Source organism: Rhamphochromis sp. 'chilingali' (assembly GCF_963969265.1).
Source record: "Rhamphochromis sp. 'chilingali' genome assembly, chromosome: 22".
Classification (NCBI taxonomy): Eukaryota; Metazoa; Chordata; class Actinopteri; order Cichliformes; family Cichlidae; genus Rhamphochromis; species Rhamphochromis sp. 'chilingali'.
In genome coordinates, this window is record NC_137950.1 from 11,142,182 (window position 1) to 11,162,497 (window position 20,316).

Sequence of the window (20,316 nt, forward strand, 5' to 3'; positions counted from 1 at the left end):
GTCTGGCTCCTTAGAAGCAAAATATAAATACAAGAGAGCTCGGGATATTTGCACAGTACTACTCCTGAATAGCCTGAACATGAATTATAGCTTTACAGCGCCCTCTGCTGCTTGTCTGCTAAACAGCACCTCTACAAGCGCCTGCTGCCACGGAAACTGCCAGTGGGAACAGAAGTAACAGCACTTCCTGTTTCAAACTGAATCATTTCTGCCGTGAGTGAGCAGCTACGGCACACAGAATGACTCGGACAGCTTACGATCCTTCTCCACTGGATGACTGAACAGCTGTGACTTCTCACCACCGCCGACAGCCGCTTTATGAGAGGAGGCTCAAGGTTGGCTGCTTGAACTCTTTCTGTTTGCTATTTCTATCCGGCTAAGCCCGTAAGCCTGTACCAAAACAAACTGAGCATCGTTAAATCATAGAGCTGGCTTTACTGCACACCTTCGTTTGGGGGCATTTCATTTCACATGTCCCTCTCCTGTCAGTCGCCTCTACAGGAAATAGTCCAATATTTCAAGCTAATCTTACACCGTTGCTAATAGGCAGCTACGTACTTTATTACTTGGTAGTAAGCCCCACGGGTGAACAAGCGCAGTCGCTTCAAACGTGTGTGTGTGTGATATCTTTATGTATTTTATTGTTACCATCAACCTGGTGTGTGCTGCATGTACAGCTGTGAGTGACAGGATACGCCTTGTAGCAGCAGCAGCGTCCCTACTTGTTACGAGATGCTGTGAAACAGTTGACTGCCACTTAGCTAGCCCAGAGCCCACTCTGTGATCTGTGTACATTTCACATACAAGCTTGGTTATTACAAATGCCACACGTATAGTGTGTTAAATGTGGGTCAGCAAATTGCGCTGAGTAGACATCGAGCAACGCAGTGCAAAGGTCATCGCCACTACAGCGCATGATCCAAACAACTAGTTTACAGATGGGTAAACAACTGTTCTCTAAGGAGGCCATTTGGCCCTTATCTCCCTATTTTCCACACACACTTTGTTCATATTTGTGTATAATTGTGGCCTGCTTTTTCCTTCTGTACTGTTGGTGGGTTATGTCTTCAGGCTCCTGCTCATTTTAAATTGTGTAGTATGCTTTGCTTGATATGCAGTGGTCATGAAAAATATATTTATATTAATCAAGCATGACATTCTGACCACTGACAGGTGAAGTGAATAACTCTGATTATCTCTTCATTATGGCACCTGTTAGTGGGTGGGTATGCTAGGGAGCAAGTGAACATTTTGTCCTCATAGTTGACATTTTAGAAGCAATAAAAATGGGGAAGCAAACAAACAAAATCAAGTCCATCACAGTTTGTTGCATATGGGGCTTCATAGCTGCGGACCAGTCAGGGTGCCCATGCTGACCCCTGTCTACGCCTGAAAGCACCACCAGTGAGCATGTGAGCCACAAAAGATATGCCTAATCTGATGAAGCATGTTTATTTGATATCATGTGGACGGCCAGGTGCATGTGGGTGTTTTGCTGGGGAACACCTGATACGACGATGGACTATGGGAAGAAGGCAAGCCGGCTAAGGCAGTGTGATGCTTTGAGAAATGTTCTGCTGGGCAACATTGGGTCCATGTGGATGTTACTTTGACACATAACACATATCTAAGCATTGTTATAGACCACGTACATGCTTTCATGGAAACGGCAGGATAATGCGAGAGGCCTGAGTACAGAAAACATTCAAAAATTGAGACAGATAAATAATAAAAGACATGATCACATATTAAGAAAAAGATATGCAAAAGTAGTTGCAGATAGACAGATGCAACCATTTAAAATATTCCGCTGAAATCAGAGAGTACAGCTGCATTTTTAAATTTCTTTGTAGCTCTTTCCATTATTTATCAGCAGTGAAGTATTTCAATCCAGGTTTTCTAAGTTCAGACTGATCAGGAGGTACAGCTAATGTTAAAATGTCCCATGAACTGACATTGTAAGTACTGGTTTAAATTCAATCAAGGAGCAATGGTAAGCTAAGGGAATCTTGGGAGCAGAGCCTTGTAAACAAACATCATACATTGCTGCTCTCTGCGATTTGCTAGGGAACACCATCCCACTTTTTCATATAAGATATAGTGTTGAGGAAGAAAAGAATCACTTGTGATAAAATCATAATGCACTGCGATACAGTGAGGGAGATTGGTGGGGGAGGCAGATGGACCGGTATAGTGTCTGCAGTATTGTAGAATCACTGTATCCATCTGTTGTGATAAAGAGACTGTTTACTGTGAAAGCAAAACTGTCAGTTTTACTGGCTGATCGATGTTCCTGCTTTTATTTATAGTCATGTATGGTTTGGAGTGACTGAAAAAATGAGATTGCAGATAGAAGCAGCTGAAACGTGTTTCCTCCAAAGTGTTTCTGGGCTCAGCTTTAGAGAAAGTGTCAGGAACTCACTCATTTACAAGGGGATTTAAGGTGTTTTAACCATCTGACTAGGATGATGTTTCACACATGTCTAAAAGGGAGGGACAAATCCCATGCTGGCATCGGAACACCATGGTGTCTCCCAAGAGAACTAGAGGAGACGGCCAGGAAGTGGGAGTTCTAGACTGCCGGCTCCACGTACAAATCCACGCATGGACCAACTGTGAAGGATTCAAATTGAGTTTTTACTGATCTGCTTAAAGTGTCCAACCCTATCTCTGAGCCAATTTCGCTTATTTTTGCCATGTCCAAAACATTTTTATGAGGCCCAGTGTTTTTAAACACATACTTCAGCATATTTACACAGCAGCTGATGCCAAATGTTGTGGCACACGTCTCAGTGTTTTAGCCATTCATTCTGGGAAATTGTACAACGTAATTTCAAAGCCACATTATCAGCATTAACCCATTTTCTTCGTCAGGTTCCAGGTGCAGCCATGCCCGTCTCACTGCTGTGGGCTGTGGACGTCTATGGGCGGGTCTACGGCCTGTCCACGGCGGGGCAGCAGTGGGATCAGTGCCGCGATGCCCAGATGGAGTTCAAGCGGGTCACGGCGGCACAGCAGTGCTGCTGGGGCATCGCCTGCGACAACAACATCTACCTGAACGTTCACGCTTCCGACCTGTCCATCCGCTACCAAGAGGAGACCTATGAAAATCAAGTGGGTCTCTGTGACTAGTCGGGGGCTGTCATTCTTTAATGACTGTAATTACATTAAAATAAGTTATTGTAAAAGCCAAGAAATATGTAATAAGGAACCCACATTATTTGTCTGTCTTTAAGCAAGTTTGTAATACATTTTCTTTTTATTATTATTGCACAAGTAAAATTGAAAGTTAAAGTTCCCCATTATATGTTCAGCATCCTCATATGGCAGAGTCCCACTTCTCTGTTGCTAAATCCACAAGCCATTAGGCTACGTGCTTTAACAAGTGAACCTTAGAAGCATCCTAAACCAGTTTTTAATGGGAAAAAATTCTCACAGTGCAAGATCACGAAACCTTTTTTTAACACTGCTCTTTCAGATTATCCCCATTAGGTCGACACTCAGTCATTTTCATTCTTGTGGCTACATCTTCATGGGATATCTCACTAAAAGTGCTCTTGTTTTCCCTTAATATGAAATAAAAGGCAACACCACCGGCTTTAACGCAGTTCACTTTCTCTGCCCAACTTTTTGTCAGCGTTGGAATCCCGTAGACGGTTTTTCTGAACGTTTGCTGCCAAGCGACCGCTGGCAGTGGAGTGACGTCACAGGTCTGCAGCACCAACCTCTGGACAGCTTCCAGCTGCCCTCCAGCAGCTGGGAGTGGGAGGGTGACTGGTATGTGGATGAAAACTTTGAGGGAGAGCCCACAGAGAAAGGGGTGAGTTTAAAAAATGCGTGTCTGCTTCAGTTACTGCCCTTTTTTCCTTTCTCTGGTGTGACCTGTTCAGATGTTTGTTTCCAGGGATGGACCTATGCCATCGATTTCCCTGCCACCTATACTAAAGACAAGAAGTGGAACTCCTGTGTCCGTCGCAGGCGATGGCTCCGCTACAGGAAGTACAAAGCAATGGACACCTGGGCTAAGGTGGGTGTTACTGCATAACATATGCATGTAATGAGTGCTGATGGGTGAATGTGCATTTTAAGTTCTTGTTTTCCTTGTGTGCATGGCAGATCCCCTCACAGCACACAACTCTACCAGATCCCTTCAGCGACATCAGCTGTGGAGGTTGGGAAATTAGTGAGGAACCCAGGGGCCGTCTGTGTCTGTGGGCTGTATCCCTGCAGGGCAAGGTATAGATTATATATACAGGGCAGCACCTACCTTGTTTTAGGTATCAGTGGCAATGTTATTATGCTGCTATATGCTCAGATTGAGAATTTCTTGACTGTTGAAGTAATTCGTGTTTATTAACTGTGTATGCTTCAAATCATTTGCTATTAAAAGCAGAGTTAGACGTTAGCAGCATGGTAACTACTTTAAAATGATCCTGTCTCACACATACATTCGTGTCACACCAAAATTGTTTGATAGCAGCTCTTAATTTTCGGAATCTGTCTTTGTCACTGTTCAGGTGTGGTTTAGAGAGGGAATCTATCACCATAATCCTGAGGGCGCTTCATGGGAGGAGGTGCTTCTACCTGGAGAGGTGGTCCAGATCAGCTGTGGCCCAGCAGACCTGGTCTGGGCTGTGCTCTGGGAGGGGCAGCTCATTGTCAGGGAGGGCATAAGCAGAGACTGCCCTAAAGGTACAAATAGGCTCACTGATGGGAGGGTGACGTGGTGTTTCTGAGTAAATGTTTGAGAATTAATATTTCCTGCAATCCAGGTGCCTCTTGGGCAATAGTGGAGTCTCCCAGCTCCGATGTGGGAGCTACACACGTAGCCGTGGGAAACAACGTGGTCTGGGTTGTGACGAAGGACAATAAAGTAAGAAAGTGCTGCAGTCACGTAAAAAAAATCTGCTTTTAATCAGTGGAAGTACTTCCAAGATTTAGCATTTTCCTTTGTCAGTGGCTAATTCTGTTGGTCAGTTTGCACTAGCTGAATGTGCAAAGATGGCAGTGTGACCAAGCTAAAGCTTTCAAATGTTTCACTTATTTATTTATAATGAAGATTTATTTCTTTCCTCAGCTCAGTAAATGGAGCATAAAGACCAACAAATGCGAAGTAAAAGAACAGAAACAAATATTAGGAGCTGCTCTGCCAATCTTTTACTTTAATAATCTGTGTTGGCACTTCACAGTTCACTCCTAATTTCAACACTGTGACTGACACAACATGAAAAATGTCTAAACATAGTTAAACAGGCTTGTAACAGCTTGTTGTTAAAACTGCAGGGATTAAACCTGCGATGTCTTCAGAATACCTCTCACTCTACACTCCTGCTTTACCAGGTGTGGTTCAGGCGTGGCGTGAATTCTCATAACCCGTGTGGCTCCGGCTGGATCAGCATGGTTGGAGAAATGATCATGATCAACGTAGGACAGAACGACCAGGTGATTCAGTGTGTCCTCAGTGTAACTGCTGGGAATCTTATAAGGACTGCTACATGGCTTTATTACTGCATGTTTGCAAGTGATGCAGTCATGCTGAGGTTTTCTGAAAGTTGCTGGTGTTCATAGGTGTGGGCTATCAGCTCTGAGGACCGAGCTGTGTACTTCAGACAAGGCGTGACCTCAAGTGAGCTGAGTGGGAAAACTTGGAAGGCTATTACCGTTCCCCGAGACAGAGACCGATCCCACTCCAGCGCCAGCGCAAACAGCCTGCAGAGGTGGATGCGCCTCAGAGGACACACACTCTAGTTAGCTTTTTAAAAATGTAATATTAAAGTTAATTCTCTCTCTGTCTGTGTTTCTCAGTGCCGGATGTTTTTTCTGTGGTGAGGTGCGTGCTCCGTCAGTAGCAAGTGATGCAGAATCAGACCTAGAGAAAGGATCTGCAGATGGGCCCGGTTGCCTGGTCACCTCCACCTCCCCGGATACCTTTGTGGACGCCCCATCTGACCCGCCCACTGACACTCCCAAACCCCGTATCCCCAAGGTCACCAGCGACAGCTTCATCTCTGAACTCGTCTCCGATCGAGAATCGGGGAAGACCTCGAGAGATGTTGGAAAAGCCACTCCCACTGTCCTAGAGGAGGACACCATCTCACACGAAGGAGATGCCAAAGCCCCCTGCGCTGGTGTTGCTCTCTCTCCTAGCCAGTCTGGCAGCCCTCTTGATACCCAGTGGAGTAATGTGGATCTGGAGGAGGCACAGAGCCAGCAGGCTCAAACTGGAGCAGTGCTGGACTCAGCTGACACCTGCAGCTTGTCCTCAGTAGCCACTTACACCCTTGCCATGGAGGATCCTTATGGTGGAGACGAGCACCCTCTGTGGGCCTGGGTCAGTGGAGGAGGCTGCTCTGTGGACAGTCACTCCCAGCTCAGCTGGTTTAACTCTGTGAACACTGCATGTGAGTTCAGTGAGCTAACTCACCGGTGATTGAACGTTTAGATTTTTATGTAACTTTAAGTAACATGTAACTTGTATAAAAGGATGATAAGTCAGTGCTTATGCTCAGTTTCAATGAAGCAGCATTGATGTCATTATTTTTGTCTTTTTATTCATCCAGCCTTAGTCCAGTCAGTCCAGTCCATGAGTTTGTCAGTCAGTCCAGCCCAGACGGCAGCTTGGCGAAAACAAATCTTTGAGCAACTCAGCGAGCGGACCAGGAGAGAGATTGATAATTTCAAACATTATGAACAAGCCATAGAACAGGTACCTTCTCAACCATGCACTTTACCACCCGTTTCTTTCATTAGCATGTCATTTGATTCGTTCACTTGATCCAATCCTGTTGCAGTCTGTGTGGGTGAAGAAGGGAAGCATGCAGTGGTGGAGAGACTGGAAGCCACATAAGTGGATAGATGTTCATTTTGCCTTGGAGCAGTTCTCAGGACCGGAGGGCAACAAGGACGGCATCCTGTTCATCTATTACAACTATTATGAGGAAAAGAAGGTTAGACGGAAGTGTGCGTTTGTTTAGTAAAAAAGTGTCTTCCTTAAGTTTCATGTGTTAACTTTTCTTTGATTATCATTTACCGCTGGCTGCGACATAACACCAAAGCAGACTGGCTTACTGAAGGCTTACTGTATATTTCAACTTCTCTTTTCTAACACTTCTTTTAGTACCTGCATGCCTTTATCAATGAAGTTACCATCCTGGTTCCTGTGCTAAATGACTCCAAACACACTTTTGCCATCTATACTCCTGAGCGGACCAAACAGAGGTGGCCTATTCGATTAGCGGCTGCCACAGAGCTGGAAATGCATGATTGGGTGGGTATGGAAAGAAAAAATAGCACAGTGGAAAGTAATAATGTAATACTATGCAGCATTTATTCATGTATATCATCTAAAAATGTCATTTGTTTCTCCATCTTTGCCTCCCTCCGCCTGCTCTGTCCTGCTCTTCAGCTGGCATTGTTGAGTGTGTCATGCTGTGACTCAAGGGGGATCCAGGGTCCTCCCGCCAAACAGGCCATCTGGTCCATTACCTGTAAAGGGGACATCTTTGTCAGTGAGCCCTCACCTGGCCTAGAGGCCGTGCCTTACCCGACACCCTGCGACCAGATGTAAGAATGAGCTGCACGTCACTAGACTGATGGCTTTAACCTTCTGCTATATGACTTTCTATTCTAACCACTTAGCTTTATTTCTTTCCTCTCTGCAGGTTCTGGCGGCAGGTTGGAGGCCATCTGCATATAGTGGAGTGTAACAGTGTTGGGATAGTGTGGGGGATCGGCTTTGACCACACAGCCTGGATCTACACCGGGGGCTACGGAGGAGGGTTCTTCCAGGGATTGGCAAGCAGCACAGATAATATTTACACCCAGACGGACGTTAAGAGCGTTTACATTTATGAGAATCAGCGGTGGAACCCCGTTACTGGCTACACCAACAGGTACTGTGCAAGAGTGGAGCTTCTGTCGCTTTATTGTTGGAAAGTGTTGTCAGAATATATGCGATAATTTGTTTTGTAGAGTTAATTCTGCTATGTCAAGGACACAGAAATATCCAGTCTAATACCTAGCTGTACAATATGTCCACTGTGTAACACAAAGTCAGTTAAACTCCAGGGATACCAATCTGTCCTTTTAGGAACCATAAGAATTAATTTAATCTAAGCTGGTGCAAGTACAGGAGCAGGTGCACCGGAGAAGCAACAGTTCAATTCACTTGTATTTATGTAGCACAAATTCACATCAACAGTCACCTCAAGATGGTTTATTTTATATGGTAAAAACCCTACAGTAATACAGAGATAACCCCAACAATCCCACAACCCCCTATAAGTAATCACTTGGTGACAATGGGAAGGAAAAACTCCCTTTTAACAGGAAGAAACCTCCAGCAGAATCAAGTTCAGGGAGAGGCGGCCGTTCCCATGACCATTTGGGGGGTGAGCGGAGGGAGACGGGACAAAATAATTTAATGATTACTAATGGTTAAATGCAATCGAATATAAACATAAAGAGGTAAGTGAAGAAGAAATACTCACCCACTACAGCCTATTGCAACTAAGTTATGGTTCAGGCTTAACTATAAGCTTTACCTAAAAGGAACGTTTTAAGCCTGATCTTGAAAATAGAGAGGGTGTCTGTCTCCCAAATCCAAACTGGGACCTGGTTGCACAGAAGATGGGCCTGAAAGCTTACTTGAAAACTCAAGTAAGCCAGCAGTCTCAGAGTGATGTGCTCTGTTAGGATACTGTGAAGTCTCTAAGATCGGAATTTTAGAAAAGGATTTTAAGAGGGAGCCAATGAAGAGAAGCCAGTACGAGAGAAATATATTCTAACTGCTTCCTGTCAGTGCTCTCGCTGCAGCATTCAGCTGAAGGCTTTTCACCGAGATTTCAGAGAAACATGATAATAATGAATTACGATAGTCCAACCTAGAGGAAATAAATGCATGAAATAATTTTTTAGCATCACTCGAAACAGGATGTTTGTAATTTTAGTGATTGCACAAATGTATGAAGGCAGTTCTACATATTTGTTTTATGTGATCACTCCTGACTGAATTTACTCTAGTTTTGCTTTTTGGCATTTACATTGCACCGGTAGTACAGCTTGTCTAACATAGTACACGCATAAGTAAAATTGCAAGAATGTTTTGAGAGAGACAGAGCGTCAACCCAACAGCAGGACCGGTATTTGCTCCTTTGTGCATGGAGAAAAAGGAGCCCTACAAAAATACTTATAATAGGCATGTTCATGTTTCTGAGCAAAACTGCCCAAAACAGACTCTGTGACGGTTTCATCCTTTAGTGGGACCTGTGCTCATACCAGTCCTGCTTCTGTGTTGATGCTCTTCTAGGGCCCTATCCAGCACTCCTCCTGTAACAGCCCATCTCCTGTTATCTCCTCTGCACTCAGACAAATATAACTGTAAAGAGGGGAAATTTTCACATGTAATAAATGTAATAAATCTCATGCATTTGTAAAAGCTGCAGTAGGTAGGTGTCATTTTTTTAGTCTCTCCCTGCCAACACCAGCAGGTGCAGGTGTTTCACTAAAAATAAGTTAATCGAGAATTTCTGATCCCATTCTCTTCCACTTTAACTGTTACAACAGTGGATTTTAGTTGTTTGTTTTTTTTACATTAATATATGTGTGATTCTTATTTTATTTTTGTATTTTGGGGGGAGACGGAGCCCAGAAAAGAAACAGGATCCTAGTTTCCACAAAGACCAGCTGATGAACAGTGTACTGAAAGGTTGCCTAGCTACACCAAAAGCCAACATCTCATCAAGTCCATTTGAGATTTCTTTATTTTATTTTATTATTATTATGTTTACATAAACCGAGCAATTGTGGAAACATTTAAAACTTTGCCATTGCACTCTGATGTGACAAATAGACAATATATTTTAACAGTCATTTCAGCTGAATCACATGTTGTTTTGATTTGTGTGTGTTTTCTGTCATTGAACGTTGCTATTCTTTCTTTTAGAGGCTTACCAACAGACCGCTACATGTGGAGTGATGCTTCAGGGCTACACGAGTGCACCAAAGCAAATACAAAACCTCCCTCCCCTCAGTGGACATGGGTAGGCAAACACACCCACAGTGGGAGATTCCCCGTGTTGATCTGTAACCTTCTCTGTGATAATTACAGTAGCTGCTATTCTTGCCTTCTAACCATTAGTTTGAAAAATACTACTATCTTTTCTTAAATATATCACACATAAGGGGTGTGGCCAGATCTGCAGGTGCGTTGAGTGTTTCACTTCCCCTGTTTGCTGTTTTCAGGTGTCAGAATGGGCTATCGACTACAGCGTGTCTGGCGGGACGGACAGAGAAGGCTGGCAGTATGCAGCTGATTTTCCAGCGTAGGTTTCATATGCTGTTCCTGAAACCCCACCTGCTGCTTCACTTGGTTCAAACTATGATCTTGATTTATTTATCTTTCCTTTAATTCATTCTTTCGCTTCCCCATGTGTCTGTGCAGGTCATATCATGGCTATAAAACGATGAAGGACTTTGTGCGTCGTAGGCGATGGGCAAGGTACTATAAAAAGCATTGGTCTGTGCACTATTTATTCAGCAGGTACACAGCACTCTGAAAGTTGCCATCCCTGTGTTTGTTTTTTAATCAGACTGGGACAAATGGGCCATAATCAGCACAATATATTATGGTGTTAATCATATAACGTTTGTTACTGTAGAATTTTAAATTCTGGAGAGAATCTGAAATAATGTGCAGGAAGGTATTTAACTGAAGAGATTTGTTGTCAAGGACACCTGTTTATTTGGCCTTAATGCGCAGGAAGTGTAAACTGACCACTACAGGACCTTGGCAAGAAGTTCCCCCCATCGCACTAAGTGATGTGACCATCCTGCCATGTGCAGCTCAGAGCACCGTGGACATGGTTCCTGTGTGGGCGATCAGTAACAAGGGCGACGTGCTTTGCCGACTGGGAGTCACCGCCCTGACGCCTGCTGTGAGTCATTAATAATATGCAAGCGGACACCAAATGAACTGGTTTAACATCTTTGGAGAGCAACCATTAAAGCTTATTGTCATTTTTTCCGCTTGCATAACAAATGCACGCAAAGTACAGAGAGGTGCATTAGCACGTTGTCACTTATTTTTACTGTGGAGGTTCTTTTAGTTCTAATGTGGGCTTCTAGTGTGGAGAGTTTGAGAGATATTTGCATTTATTTCAAATACAACCACTTCAGTCAAAAGAAGATTGTAATTTCTATCAGCAGGGCATTAATGACAAGAAATATGATATGATGATAATGATGACTGACTAAGTCAGACGTTCCATGAATAGGAGCTGGTTGTGGGTTGAAAAGCGGCTTGCAGCATGCAGATTTGCCAGAGTTAGGGTAGCTATATTTGGCTTAATTTCTCATTTGGAGAAAGATAATTATTGTATTATTTTATGCTAAATTTATTAGTGCTTCTAAAGACAAAAAAGGAAAGGGGGAAAAAAAGAAATGATGTTTATCAATGGACCAAAAACCTCCAAAGTTTCTTTTATTTCTGTTTATGAACATCTGAATATGGAGAAGCAGGTTTTTGAGAGGCAGTGCTTTCTCTGTCTGCTCTCTCAGGGATCTTCATGGCTCCACGTGGGAACAGACCAGCCTTTCAAGTCCATCTCCATTGGGGCTGCCAGCCAGGTGTGGGCTATTGCCAGGGACGGATCTGCCTTCTACAGGGGATCTGTGTCACCACAGAACCCGGCAGGTCAGTGGGGAAAAAATGAAAACTGACAGTGAAGGCTGAAAATTTTAATTGCATTTGTCATGTCTGCATATTGAAATAAAATTTACTCAAGCAGATGCATTTTACCTGTGTTTTATGTGTGCGGGTGTCTCCCTCTGCAGGAGATTGTTGGTACCACATCCCATCTCCAGCCAAACAGAAGCTGAAGCAGGTATCTGTGGGAAGAACATCGGTCTACACTGTAGATGAGAACGGTAAAGCACAAAACGCAGCACAGATTTTTATTTACAGCTTAGGTTTATAAGTTACTTTTATAGATGAATGATGTAGTGTGTTCTGTTTATAGTTCCTGGTATGTATTTTTACGAGATGTCTGATGTGGGTGTTTTTCTATCAAGGTAACCTGTGGTACCGACAGGGTGTGACCCCCAGCTACCCTCAGGGCTCCTCCTGGGAACACGTATCTAACAATGTCCGCAAAGTCTCTGTAGGCCCTCTGGACCAGGTAGGACATTATGGCACCACCTTCATCCATTTCATCCTTAAAAGCTGAATGCAGTTAACAGATTTTACCTCACATATTTATAGGCATGGAGGTTCAGACTTCTTGTCTTTCTAATTTGTGGCGCTTGTAATGTAAAAGTGATTCAGTTCAGGGAACACGTACCACACCGCGTGTTTATTTGTGGGTGATTTTGTTGCTTTTGTTTTGGGACTGCAGGTATGGATCATAGCAGACAAGGTGCAGGGCAGCCACAGTCTAAGCTGCGGGACGGTGTGCCATCGACTCGCAGTCCAACCCATGCAGCCCAAAGGACAGTCCTGGGACTATGGCATTGGGGTAAAGAAACCGAACAGTATGACTGGAAAATAACAGTTTCTGAACAATTTCTAACTTCTATGCTAGTTTCATTTTAGTGGAGAGAAAGAATATCAACCAAAAAACACATGATCTCGATTTATTTATCAAGATCCTCAGTGTGCTGAAGTCGTCATGTACCCTTTGCAGAAAAACAGCTCCAATATGAAAGCAATTCAGTTTCCATCCAGGTGATCAGGAGTATTTGCGATTGACTGGACTGATTGTAATCTGTAATCTTAGTTCAGTCAGTGATTTGCAAATCAATTTATAACTTTTAACGTAATATGTTTTTTCTGGATTTTTGGTTGATATATATCTCTTTCCAGTAAAGTAAAACTACCATAACAAATTAGAAACTACTTGTTTCTTCGTGAGTGAGCAAACTTATTCAACATGAGGTCCAATAATTTCCTCTACTGTATATGTGTCATGAGTGAATTGTCACCATTTTTTTTACTGTCCTTCCCAAAATGCAACAAAATAAAGGCATATTGTTATCACAGTAATGCAGCATTTTATTGGTAGTTGTTGATATTTTGAGCACGGCAGTCTCCAGCAGATATATTTATACATCACATTTTCCCACAGACTTAGATTTTTTTCTGTTATCTGCTGAAGTTTGTCTCCTTGTTTTTTAATGCTAAAAAGCATCATCAAGCATCCTGTGCAGCTTGTTCAAGTAAAGTAAACGCTGCACATAATCTGGGGTGTGTTCAACATGCTAATTGTAATATTATTTTCTTTTGGCTTGTTTATTTTTTTCATTAAAAAAGAGGGGTCACATTTTATATATGCAGTTTTTATGGGGGATTTTTTTTAATATGAGTTGGATGGGAGGTGTTGAAAACTACAATTACCAACACAAAGTATATCAAGCTTATTGCCGTTTGAAAAAAACAAGAACAGTAGAGTAAATATTAGTTGCTGGAACACTTCAGTCTTCATGTGCAAACTGCAGTAGAACAACAACAGAAAGGTGTGGCTCCCAGTTTTCAAGGCTTTGTTTAGTGCTTATAGACAGATGGTAAACAAGCTTATCCTCAGTAATAATAATTATCACCCCTGTGTCACTGTTTTTAGGGTGGATGGGACCATATCACAGTCAGAGGGAACTCTGTAGAACCGCCCCACATCCGTTTTCCCTCTCTAACAGACACCTCATCCCCTCGGAGCCTGCTGGAAGTCAGGAACACGGAGGTCGACAGCAGTACTTCAGGATGTTAGACAAACACAAATTTGTGCACACAAACTGTATAAAAAGAAACAAAACTCAGATTACCTTTGTAGTATTTTTTTAAAGCACAGCTTATTTTAACACTGGAATAGCAAGGTGATCCTTAAATCCTGAGGTTGGAGTTTTCACACCTTGTGAGCCGGTGAAACAGAGCAATGGATCTCAGACAATCAGAGCCATCTCTGATGACAAACATGCTTATCTGATCTGTCCCTGTGTTGTTTTTCATTTGTACTAGGCATTCATGTGATGGTCACGGCATTTTTGTGTCTGTTTCTGTAAGTGCGGTTAGTCTTTTGCCATTGAACTTAGTGGTCTTAATTCATTTTTGTCCTTATTTATTAATCAGGATGTGATGTTCATGATATGTGTGGTTTTTGTGTATAGATTACCACAACAAGTTAAGGTTAAGATGGTAGGGGGGGTTTATATGAAAGATGTATATTTTTTAAAATGTGCTTGAATTGTAGTTGAATAGTTGCTGGACCACCAGCTTCAGAATGAGTGTTATTTTGCATTTTATCCTGTGAGCAACAAGTCAATAGGGCCAGTTAATCTGAAGTTTTATCTTTGTTTACTTGTCTGCTCCTTTTGTCTGCTGATCTGGCACAGCATCTGCACTACTGAATACTTTTATGTGCATCTATGTGTCATCATTTGGATTCTGAAGACAAGAATTGGGGTGATTATTGCATGTAAAAAGTCAGCTTGTGAGGTAAACTGAACCCACTGTTAGCTGAATGACACTGGCTGAGAGAATTGTAAAACTACACTCCAAAACACGCTGTGTAATTAGCATTAGTCACTTCTAATCAGTCAAGTATTGTTTCTAGACAGATCGTAGAGGTTTACCCATGGACTGCTATTTGGTGCCAGGATGTAGCAGCTGTTAGAACACCTACACTGGTTTAAACTTACACATGCCTTGTGCAAAGACTTCTGATGTTATTACCTAAAAAAAAATCTATCATTATCATGAAGCATGTACACTGGTGAATATTGTAAAAAAGAGGAAAATTACTGTAGTCTTATAGCTGAAACGCTCAAACTGAACCTTCCTCTTTCTCAGGAGTGCTGCATGCTGTTAACTTCCTTTGACATAATGGTTGTAGAATGACTGAGCAGTAAGGGGGGAAAAAAACATTATCTTTTGTTGCAAGATTGCAAAATACTAGTATCTACTCAGTATCGTGGCAGTTGTTATATTACACGGACTACTAAACATCATGCACGGGCATCAGTTTATGTCAATAGCTGCTAAACCTGCTGAACTATTTGTAAATGTTGCAAGTGAGATCTCTATTATCTGTGAATACTGAACATTGTGTGTGGTCAAAAAAAGAAACAGTCTGTGTCAATAATAAATACATGTATTTATTAATAACAACTTCTCAAATGTTTTTTTTCCCCCGTTATGATGTTTCACACAAAGTTTGCAGCTTAAACACACATGGAAACACAGCAGGGAGAGGGGATAAGCAAGTAACATACACGTTAAATAGCATCTGTGCCTTTAAGAACTCTTCTGTGTGCAGAAGAAGAGAAATGAGCTACGCGTTCAGATCAAGGGTGGATTATCATTGTGAGCGCTTTCTTGCAACAACACCTCAATATTTAAGCCTTCTGCTTGGTTGTCTTTCTTTCATGGATGCAACAGTTATGGCTCGAGGTTACACTGAGCAGGTTTCTCAAGAGTCGATACAAGAAGATGGCAAGATAACACAAAAGAGAACAATCCCCTTCCCCAGTTTAAACCACAACACGCAAGAAGAAGGAAAAAAAAACATGAGGGTGAAAAAAAAGCAGCCCTTCTTTCCTGGGCACATACATTACACAACTATGGTCCATTTGGTTTCACTTTCCAGTCTGCATTCTTCATGTCTGCTGTATAAAATCCTTCCATATTTTGCATGGAGTTCTGCACAGCTCACTTCTTGCTAGCATTTATTAGAGGTCTATGATCTGGGGGGGGAGCCCACTTCCTACAGAAAACACAGCTGAACGTCTCTAAGAGTGTGACTGTAGGAAGTGGGTAATGTTTGATTTGTCCAGCCCTCCTCCTGGTGGCTCCCCTTGCTTTAATCTTACTGTTAGCTTTGCTGGCTGAAGCTATGCATACTGGTGAGGTATTGGGTGAGACCTTCCTCCCCCTCTTCCTCCAGGTGCTGCTGGTAGCACTGGAGGAGCTTGGCAGCGCTGGCCTCTGAAGGGACCCCGCCAGCAGGCAGGCAGCCCCCTGACATATCCAGGATGATGGTGGTTAAAGCTTTGATGTAATTCTTAGCCAGGGTCAGCGTTTCGATCTTGGACAGCTTCTTCTCGGTTTTCACATGCGGGATGGCCTCGCGCAGTGCTTGGAAGGCGTTGTTGAGTTTGTGCATGCGCTGGCGTTCCCTTTCGTTGCTTTCCAGTCGACGGATGCTGCGCTCTTTGGTGCTGGAGCCGTGCTTGCGTCGCCGGCCTCCTCCCTGCCTCTTGCCATTGCCGCTCCTCAGAGAGCCCCTCCAGGAGCCACGGATCCGGACCGAGGCCTCTGAGCCTTCCTGCTCACTGGAGCCCGGCTCTGTGTCTGGCTCGAATTCCGGCTCCGGGTCGGACCAGGTCCTTCTGGATGGCTTCACAGCCTTCCCTTTGGATTTCATCTTGCTACTCCCCTTATCTCTGACAGAACAGATCTCAGGTTCAACAAACCTGGAAGACAAGATAGGAGTGTTAAGGACAAGAAAAAAAGGATATAAAGTGGCCCGCTTCATAGTTTTCCTTCAGTCAGCTCCAGTTTAAACAACTTGGCATCCTGTTGTATCTAATCAGACTTTTGCAGTGTGAAAACTCCATGATGTTGGTCTGTTACTCCACACTTCTTACCCCACAGTTCAGAGATAATACCCATGTCAAGGTTACACTCACAAAAACAGACCTGGCAGCTCACAGCAACAGCAAAGCTTTTTAACTTCACTTTAACTCACTGCATAGTTTGGTTTCACATAATAAGACTAAACCATCAGCTCCTAAACTTATTTAAGAAGAGGTTCTATTACTATTATATATTTTAAATGTGAATTTACAAACAGTGACAGTTTAAACTATACTATCACACGCTGTCAGATAAAGCTGTTTTACATAGATAAGTACGCACAATAAAAAAAAACGTGTATGTCTCCATCATCGTCATTATTTCCCTAACCTCAGCTTAATCACACCAACGGCAGTGCTGTGACCGATATGAAGATGAGTAGACACAAGTCAAATTCACTCACAACACAAATGGAAGGGAACTAAAAGCCTTACCTGGGAAATTATACTAATATTCTCCTTCCTGTTTCTTTTTACAGAAAAGGCGTCAGCATGCAGCCGGACATGATCAGCGACATAAAGTCAATTAAAGGAGCAGTGGGAATGAAGGAGCGCGAGAGCAGCACATCAGCGCGAGGCTCACAGATAACTGTCACACGTGAACGGCTACCTGTTGCTAACAGATGTACACGTCGCGCTGTTCAGCCAATCAGAGAGACAGCCCTTTCCCCCGCTAGCTCCGCCCTCAACCCTAAACCTCCCAACAACCTGCTGCTGTTGCTGCAGAAAGCCACAGATGTGCAAGAATTATACTGAACTTACATTTATACTAGGATGTTTTTGATTTTGATTTTTGGGGGATTCAGATTAACTTTGGCTCCCACTAATGTTTTCCAACGATACTTAGTAGTTGGTGGAAGCAGCATTCAAATCCAGGGATCATCTTATATAGACATGGTTAGGGAGACAGATCTAAGTGTCCTGCAGGCTGTGTGCTTTAATATCTGTGCTGTTCATTTGAGAAAAAGCACAAATAGCAGTCAGAACACGACTATTCAGTTCAGAAAGTGAAATACATGGAGTACTTTTATAAAATATTAACTAAATAATTGGTTGAATATGCGTACTTACCATTCACAAGTTCCAGCTGACATTTGCATAGATTCTGAGAACAGTGAAAATTTGTGTGCAGTAGTTCAGTGATGAAAAAAATATTTAATTGAAACCCTTTCAGTGTTAGTTTGGCCAGTTTACCTGGTGAATTAGGAATATTCTGATGTGATATTTTTGCGTTTCCTGCTTCCCATTTCTAGAAAGTGTAGTCGTTTTGCAGTTGACAAGCAAAATGTTAAGGATTTACTGGCTAACTAATGTAACTGAGGAGTTTTACTTTACTGTATTTCATTTAAAAAAACAATTAAGGCAATATAATGAGATTGCAGTGGTGGAATTGAGTGGTATGGTCTAATATTTTAAAAACCCTTACAAAAACTGCTCTTTTTTCCATACTGATATGCTGATAACACGCTCAGCAACAGCATTTCCAACTGTGAAATGCTTTTTTATTCATTCAGGTGAATGCAAGTAAACCTTCTTCTTTTTCTGTTAAGCTGCAGACGTGCTCTTACCTTTAAGACAACTGTAGTAAAGTTAGTTCGTCTGAACAGTTAACATATTTTCCATTGTGACTTATCACCTTCTGCTGCTTCATTTGAATACAGTCCTCCAGGCTACAGCTGAATGTAGGCCTCGTTTAAACTTTGCTCCAATATTTGCTTTTCAACAGACAAACTTTTTGAGCTGCATTTTTTGCATTACATTACTTCTGATGGACAGCCTCAGGCCACTAGAAAACTAAAAAAAACACACACATTACAAAAAACATGCCATAAAAGAAAAGCAGAACAACTGCAATTATTAACACGCTCCTTCTTCACATGGAAATGTGATCTGCAGTAATCCAACTGTTTAACTTGGCAGCCTAATGCAGCTGTTGGCAGTTGGGATTACCTTATGTTGTGGTAGCAAGACTACAAAGACAGGGAGGAGTCACTACGGTGAGGTATACTGACTGTTCATCAGTGACTGCATTTGCAGTGTCTGCAAACATCTGGAAGATTATTGACAAACCCTGATGGTTTTCAATTCCACATTTTGCTTCAGTGACACATATACACAGGCAGAGAGACTCACAAGGTTAAATGATTGCAGTTATGCTATCGCAGTGCATAGATACTGGATGTTTATATATCAGGTGATGATTCCTCATTTGGGTAGGTAGGAATACATAAAAATTTAAAACGATGTTGGGGAAGGGCTTAAAGTAATGGGGCAATGGGCTTGTCGCTTCAAGCTACCTGCTTTTAACATTTGAGTTTTGGTGTTTTGAAATTCAATGTGGCGAATGAGAGGTGACTCTGACTGTGAATCTGAGACACAGTGCAGGCTCGTGGGATAGCAATTTGTCAGTCATAAGACTGACCCTGCTTTATCCTCCCTTTCAACTCTAAAGGCACCCATAATTTCCAGAATTAACATCACGTTTGATTTGGGGAGGTCTGAAGCTAGTGATGGAGAACATAATCTGATTAGAAAGGTGTTTACTGAGTTCAAAGGTCAGGAGTGCCCGAGGGCTGTTTTCTCATAGACTTCTACAGTATCAGCACAGTATTCAACAGTATCTATCTTTTAGAAACCACAGGAGTTGCTCCTGACTGGCCTCCACATATGTGGACATCACATTTTGGGTTATTTAGACCAAAATACTAAATTTTGCTCTACAAGGGCCTGATATCTTGGCTCTTATTTTTCTTAAAAACAAAAATAAGGTAAAAAATCCCCAATCAGCTCAAATATCAAAGAGAAATTAAAAATGTGTGCCGTGGAAGAGTTCGGGTCTTAGGAGGTTAAGACACATCCACATTGGCCTCACTTTTCAGATCTGGACACTATGAACCAGTTATGCGTTCATAGCTTTGTGTGCTTATTCTTACTATATGGCCTACACACTCACAAGACCTAAACAATGGTGTTGCTGTTTGTGACGAAACAAATCTCTAGAAAACATACAAAACCTCATGTCTATACACAGAAACCACACTGCTTCATGGCAGTTGGCCACTACATTTTTTCTATTCAACAAGTTAATGGCTAATGGATTTCTTATTATTTTAGTTACTCCCTTTAGGGGTCACAGTGGATTATCAGCCTCTATCTCACTCTATTTCTATCATCCACATTGGTCACTTCAACCCACTACTTGTCTTCCTTTTCTCCATCCATGAATCTTCTCTGAGGTCTTCCTCCTTTCCTCCTGCCTGGGAGCTTCATCTTCAACATCTTTGGTCCAATCTTTCCTCTGCACATGCCCAAACCATCTCAGCCTCACCTCTCTAACTTTTTCTCCAAACCTCTTAGTCTGAGCATTAACAACATTAGCACAGTGTTGGGATGTCACAGACACAGCAACGTTACAGGTGTGAAGCTCCCAGCTTTTAGAAGCAAACACTTCCAGCGTTTGATGCCCTTGAGCAGCTTGTGTGCGTTTGTGTGTGTGTGTGTACTTCTATTACTCGTGTTGTGGGAACATAAACCTGTTTACACAGTCACACAGTGGGGACTCGCCTCCCACATAAGGACAAAAGCCCCAAAAGTCCACATAATGTCAATCATTAGAGGATATTTAGGAGGACGCTTGGCTTAAGGTTACTATAAGTCTCATATAAATGAATATAAATGAATGGGATTTATTTTGAT

The 20,316-nt window shown here is 42.5% G+C and overlaps 2 protein-coding genes across 2 annotated transcripts; one reads left to right on the plus strand and one right to left on the minus strand.

Annotated features, from left to right (window-relative positions):
- The first annotated feature begins 139 nt into the window (after positions 1 to 139).
- Positions 140 to 15,050, plus strand: tecpr1a (tectonin beta-propeller repeat containing 1a). Its single transcript, XM_080872825.1, has 24 exons — positions 140 to 335; positions 2,875 to 3,114; positions 3,638 to 3,820; positions 3,905 to 4,027; positions 4,117 to 4,236; positions 4,518 to 4,692; positions 4,773 to 4,873; positions 5,341 to 5,442; positions 5,569 to 5,717; positions 5,806 to 6,401; positions 6,561 to 6,706; positions 6,792 to 6,947; positions 7,118 to 7,267; positions 7,406 to 7,563; positions 7,662 to 7,892; positions 9,944 to 10,040; positions 10,243 to 10,322; positions 10,442 to 10,498; positions 10,760 to 10,934; positions 11,557 to 11,692; positions 11,833 to 11,925; positions 12,070 to 12,176; positions 12,393 to 12,512; positions 13,614 to 15,050. The coding sequence occupies exons 2-24, from the start codon at positions 2,890 to 2,892 to the stop codon at positions 13,755 to 13,757; spliced, it is 3,624 nt and encodes a 1,207-aa protein (XP_080728951.1). The 5' UTR covers positions 140 to 335; positions 2,875 to 2,889; the 3' UTR covers positions 13,758 to 15,050.
- A 71-nt stretch (positions 15,051 to 15,121) lies between these two features.
- On the minus strand, positions 15,122 to 17,221 carry bhlha15 (basic helix-loop-helix family, member a15). Its single transcript, XM_080872828.1, has 2 exons — positions 17,056 to 17,221; positions 15,122 to 16,458 (listed from the first exon to the last, which is right to left on the minus strand). Exon 2 carries the CDS (start codon positions 16,407 to 16,409, stop codon positions 15,858 to 15,860), a length of 552 nt encoding a protein of 183 aa, XP_080728954.1. The 5' UTR covers positions 16,410 to 16,458; positions 17,056 to 17,221; the 3' UTR covers positions 15,122 to 15,857.
- Positions 17,222 to 20,316: the final 3,095 nt, after the last annotated feature.

Coding starts and splice junctions, on each gene's coding strand:
- tecpr1a (XM_080872825.1), top strand. CDS start 2,890: ATGCCCGTCTCACTGCTGTGGGCTGTGGACGTCTATGGGCGGGTCTAC. Junction 3,115..3,637: donor AGGAGACCTATGAAAATCAA/GTGGGTCTCTGT, acceptor ACTTTTTGTCAG/CGTTGGAATCCCGTAGACGG. Junction 4,874..5,340: donor TTGTGACGAAGGACAATAAA/GTAAGAAAGTGC, acceptor CTGCTTTACCAG/GTGTGGTTCAGGCGTGGCGT.
- bhlha15 (XM_080872828.1), bottom strand. CDS start 16,409: ATGAAATCCAAAGGGAAGGCTGTGAAGCCATCCAGAAGGACCTGGTCC.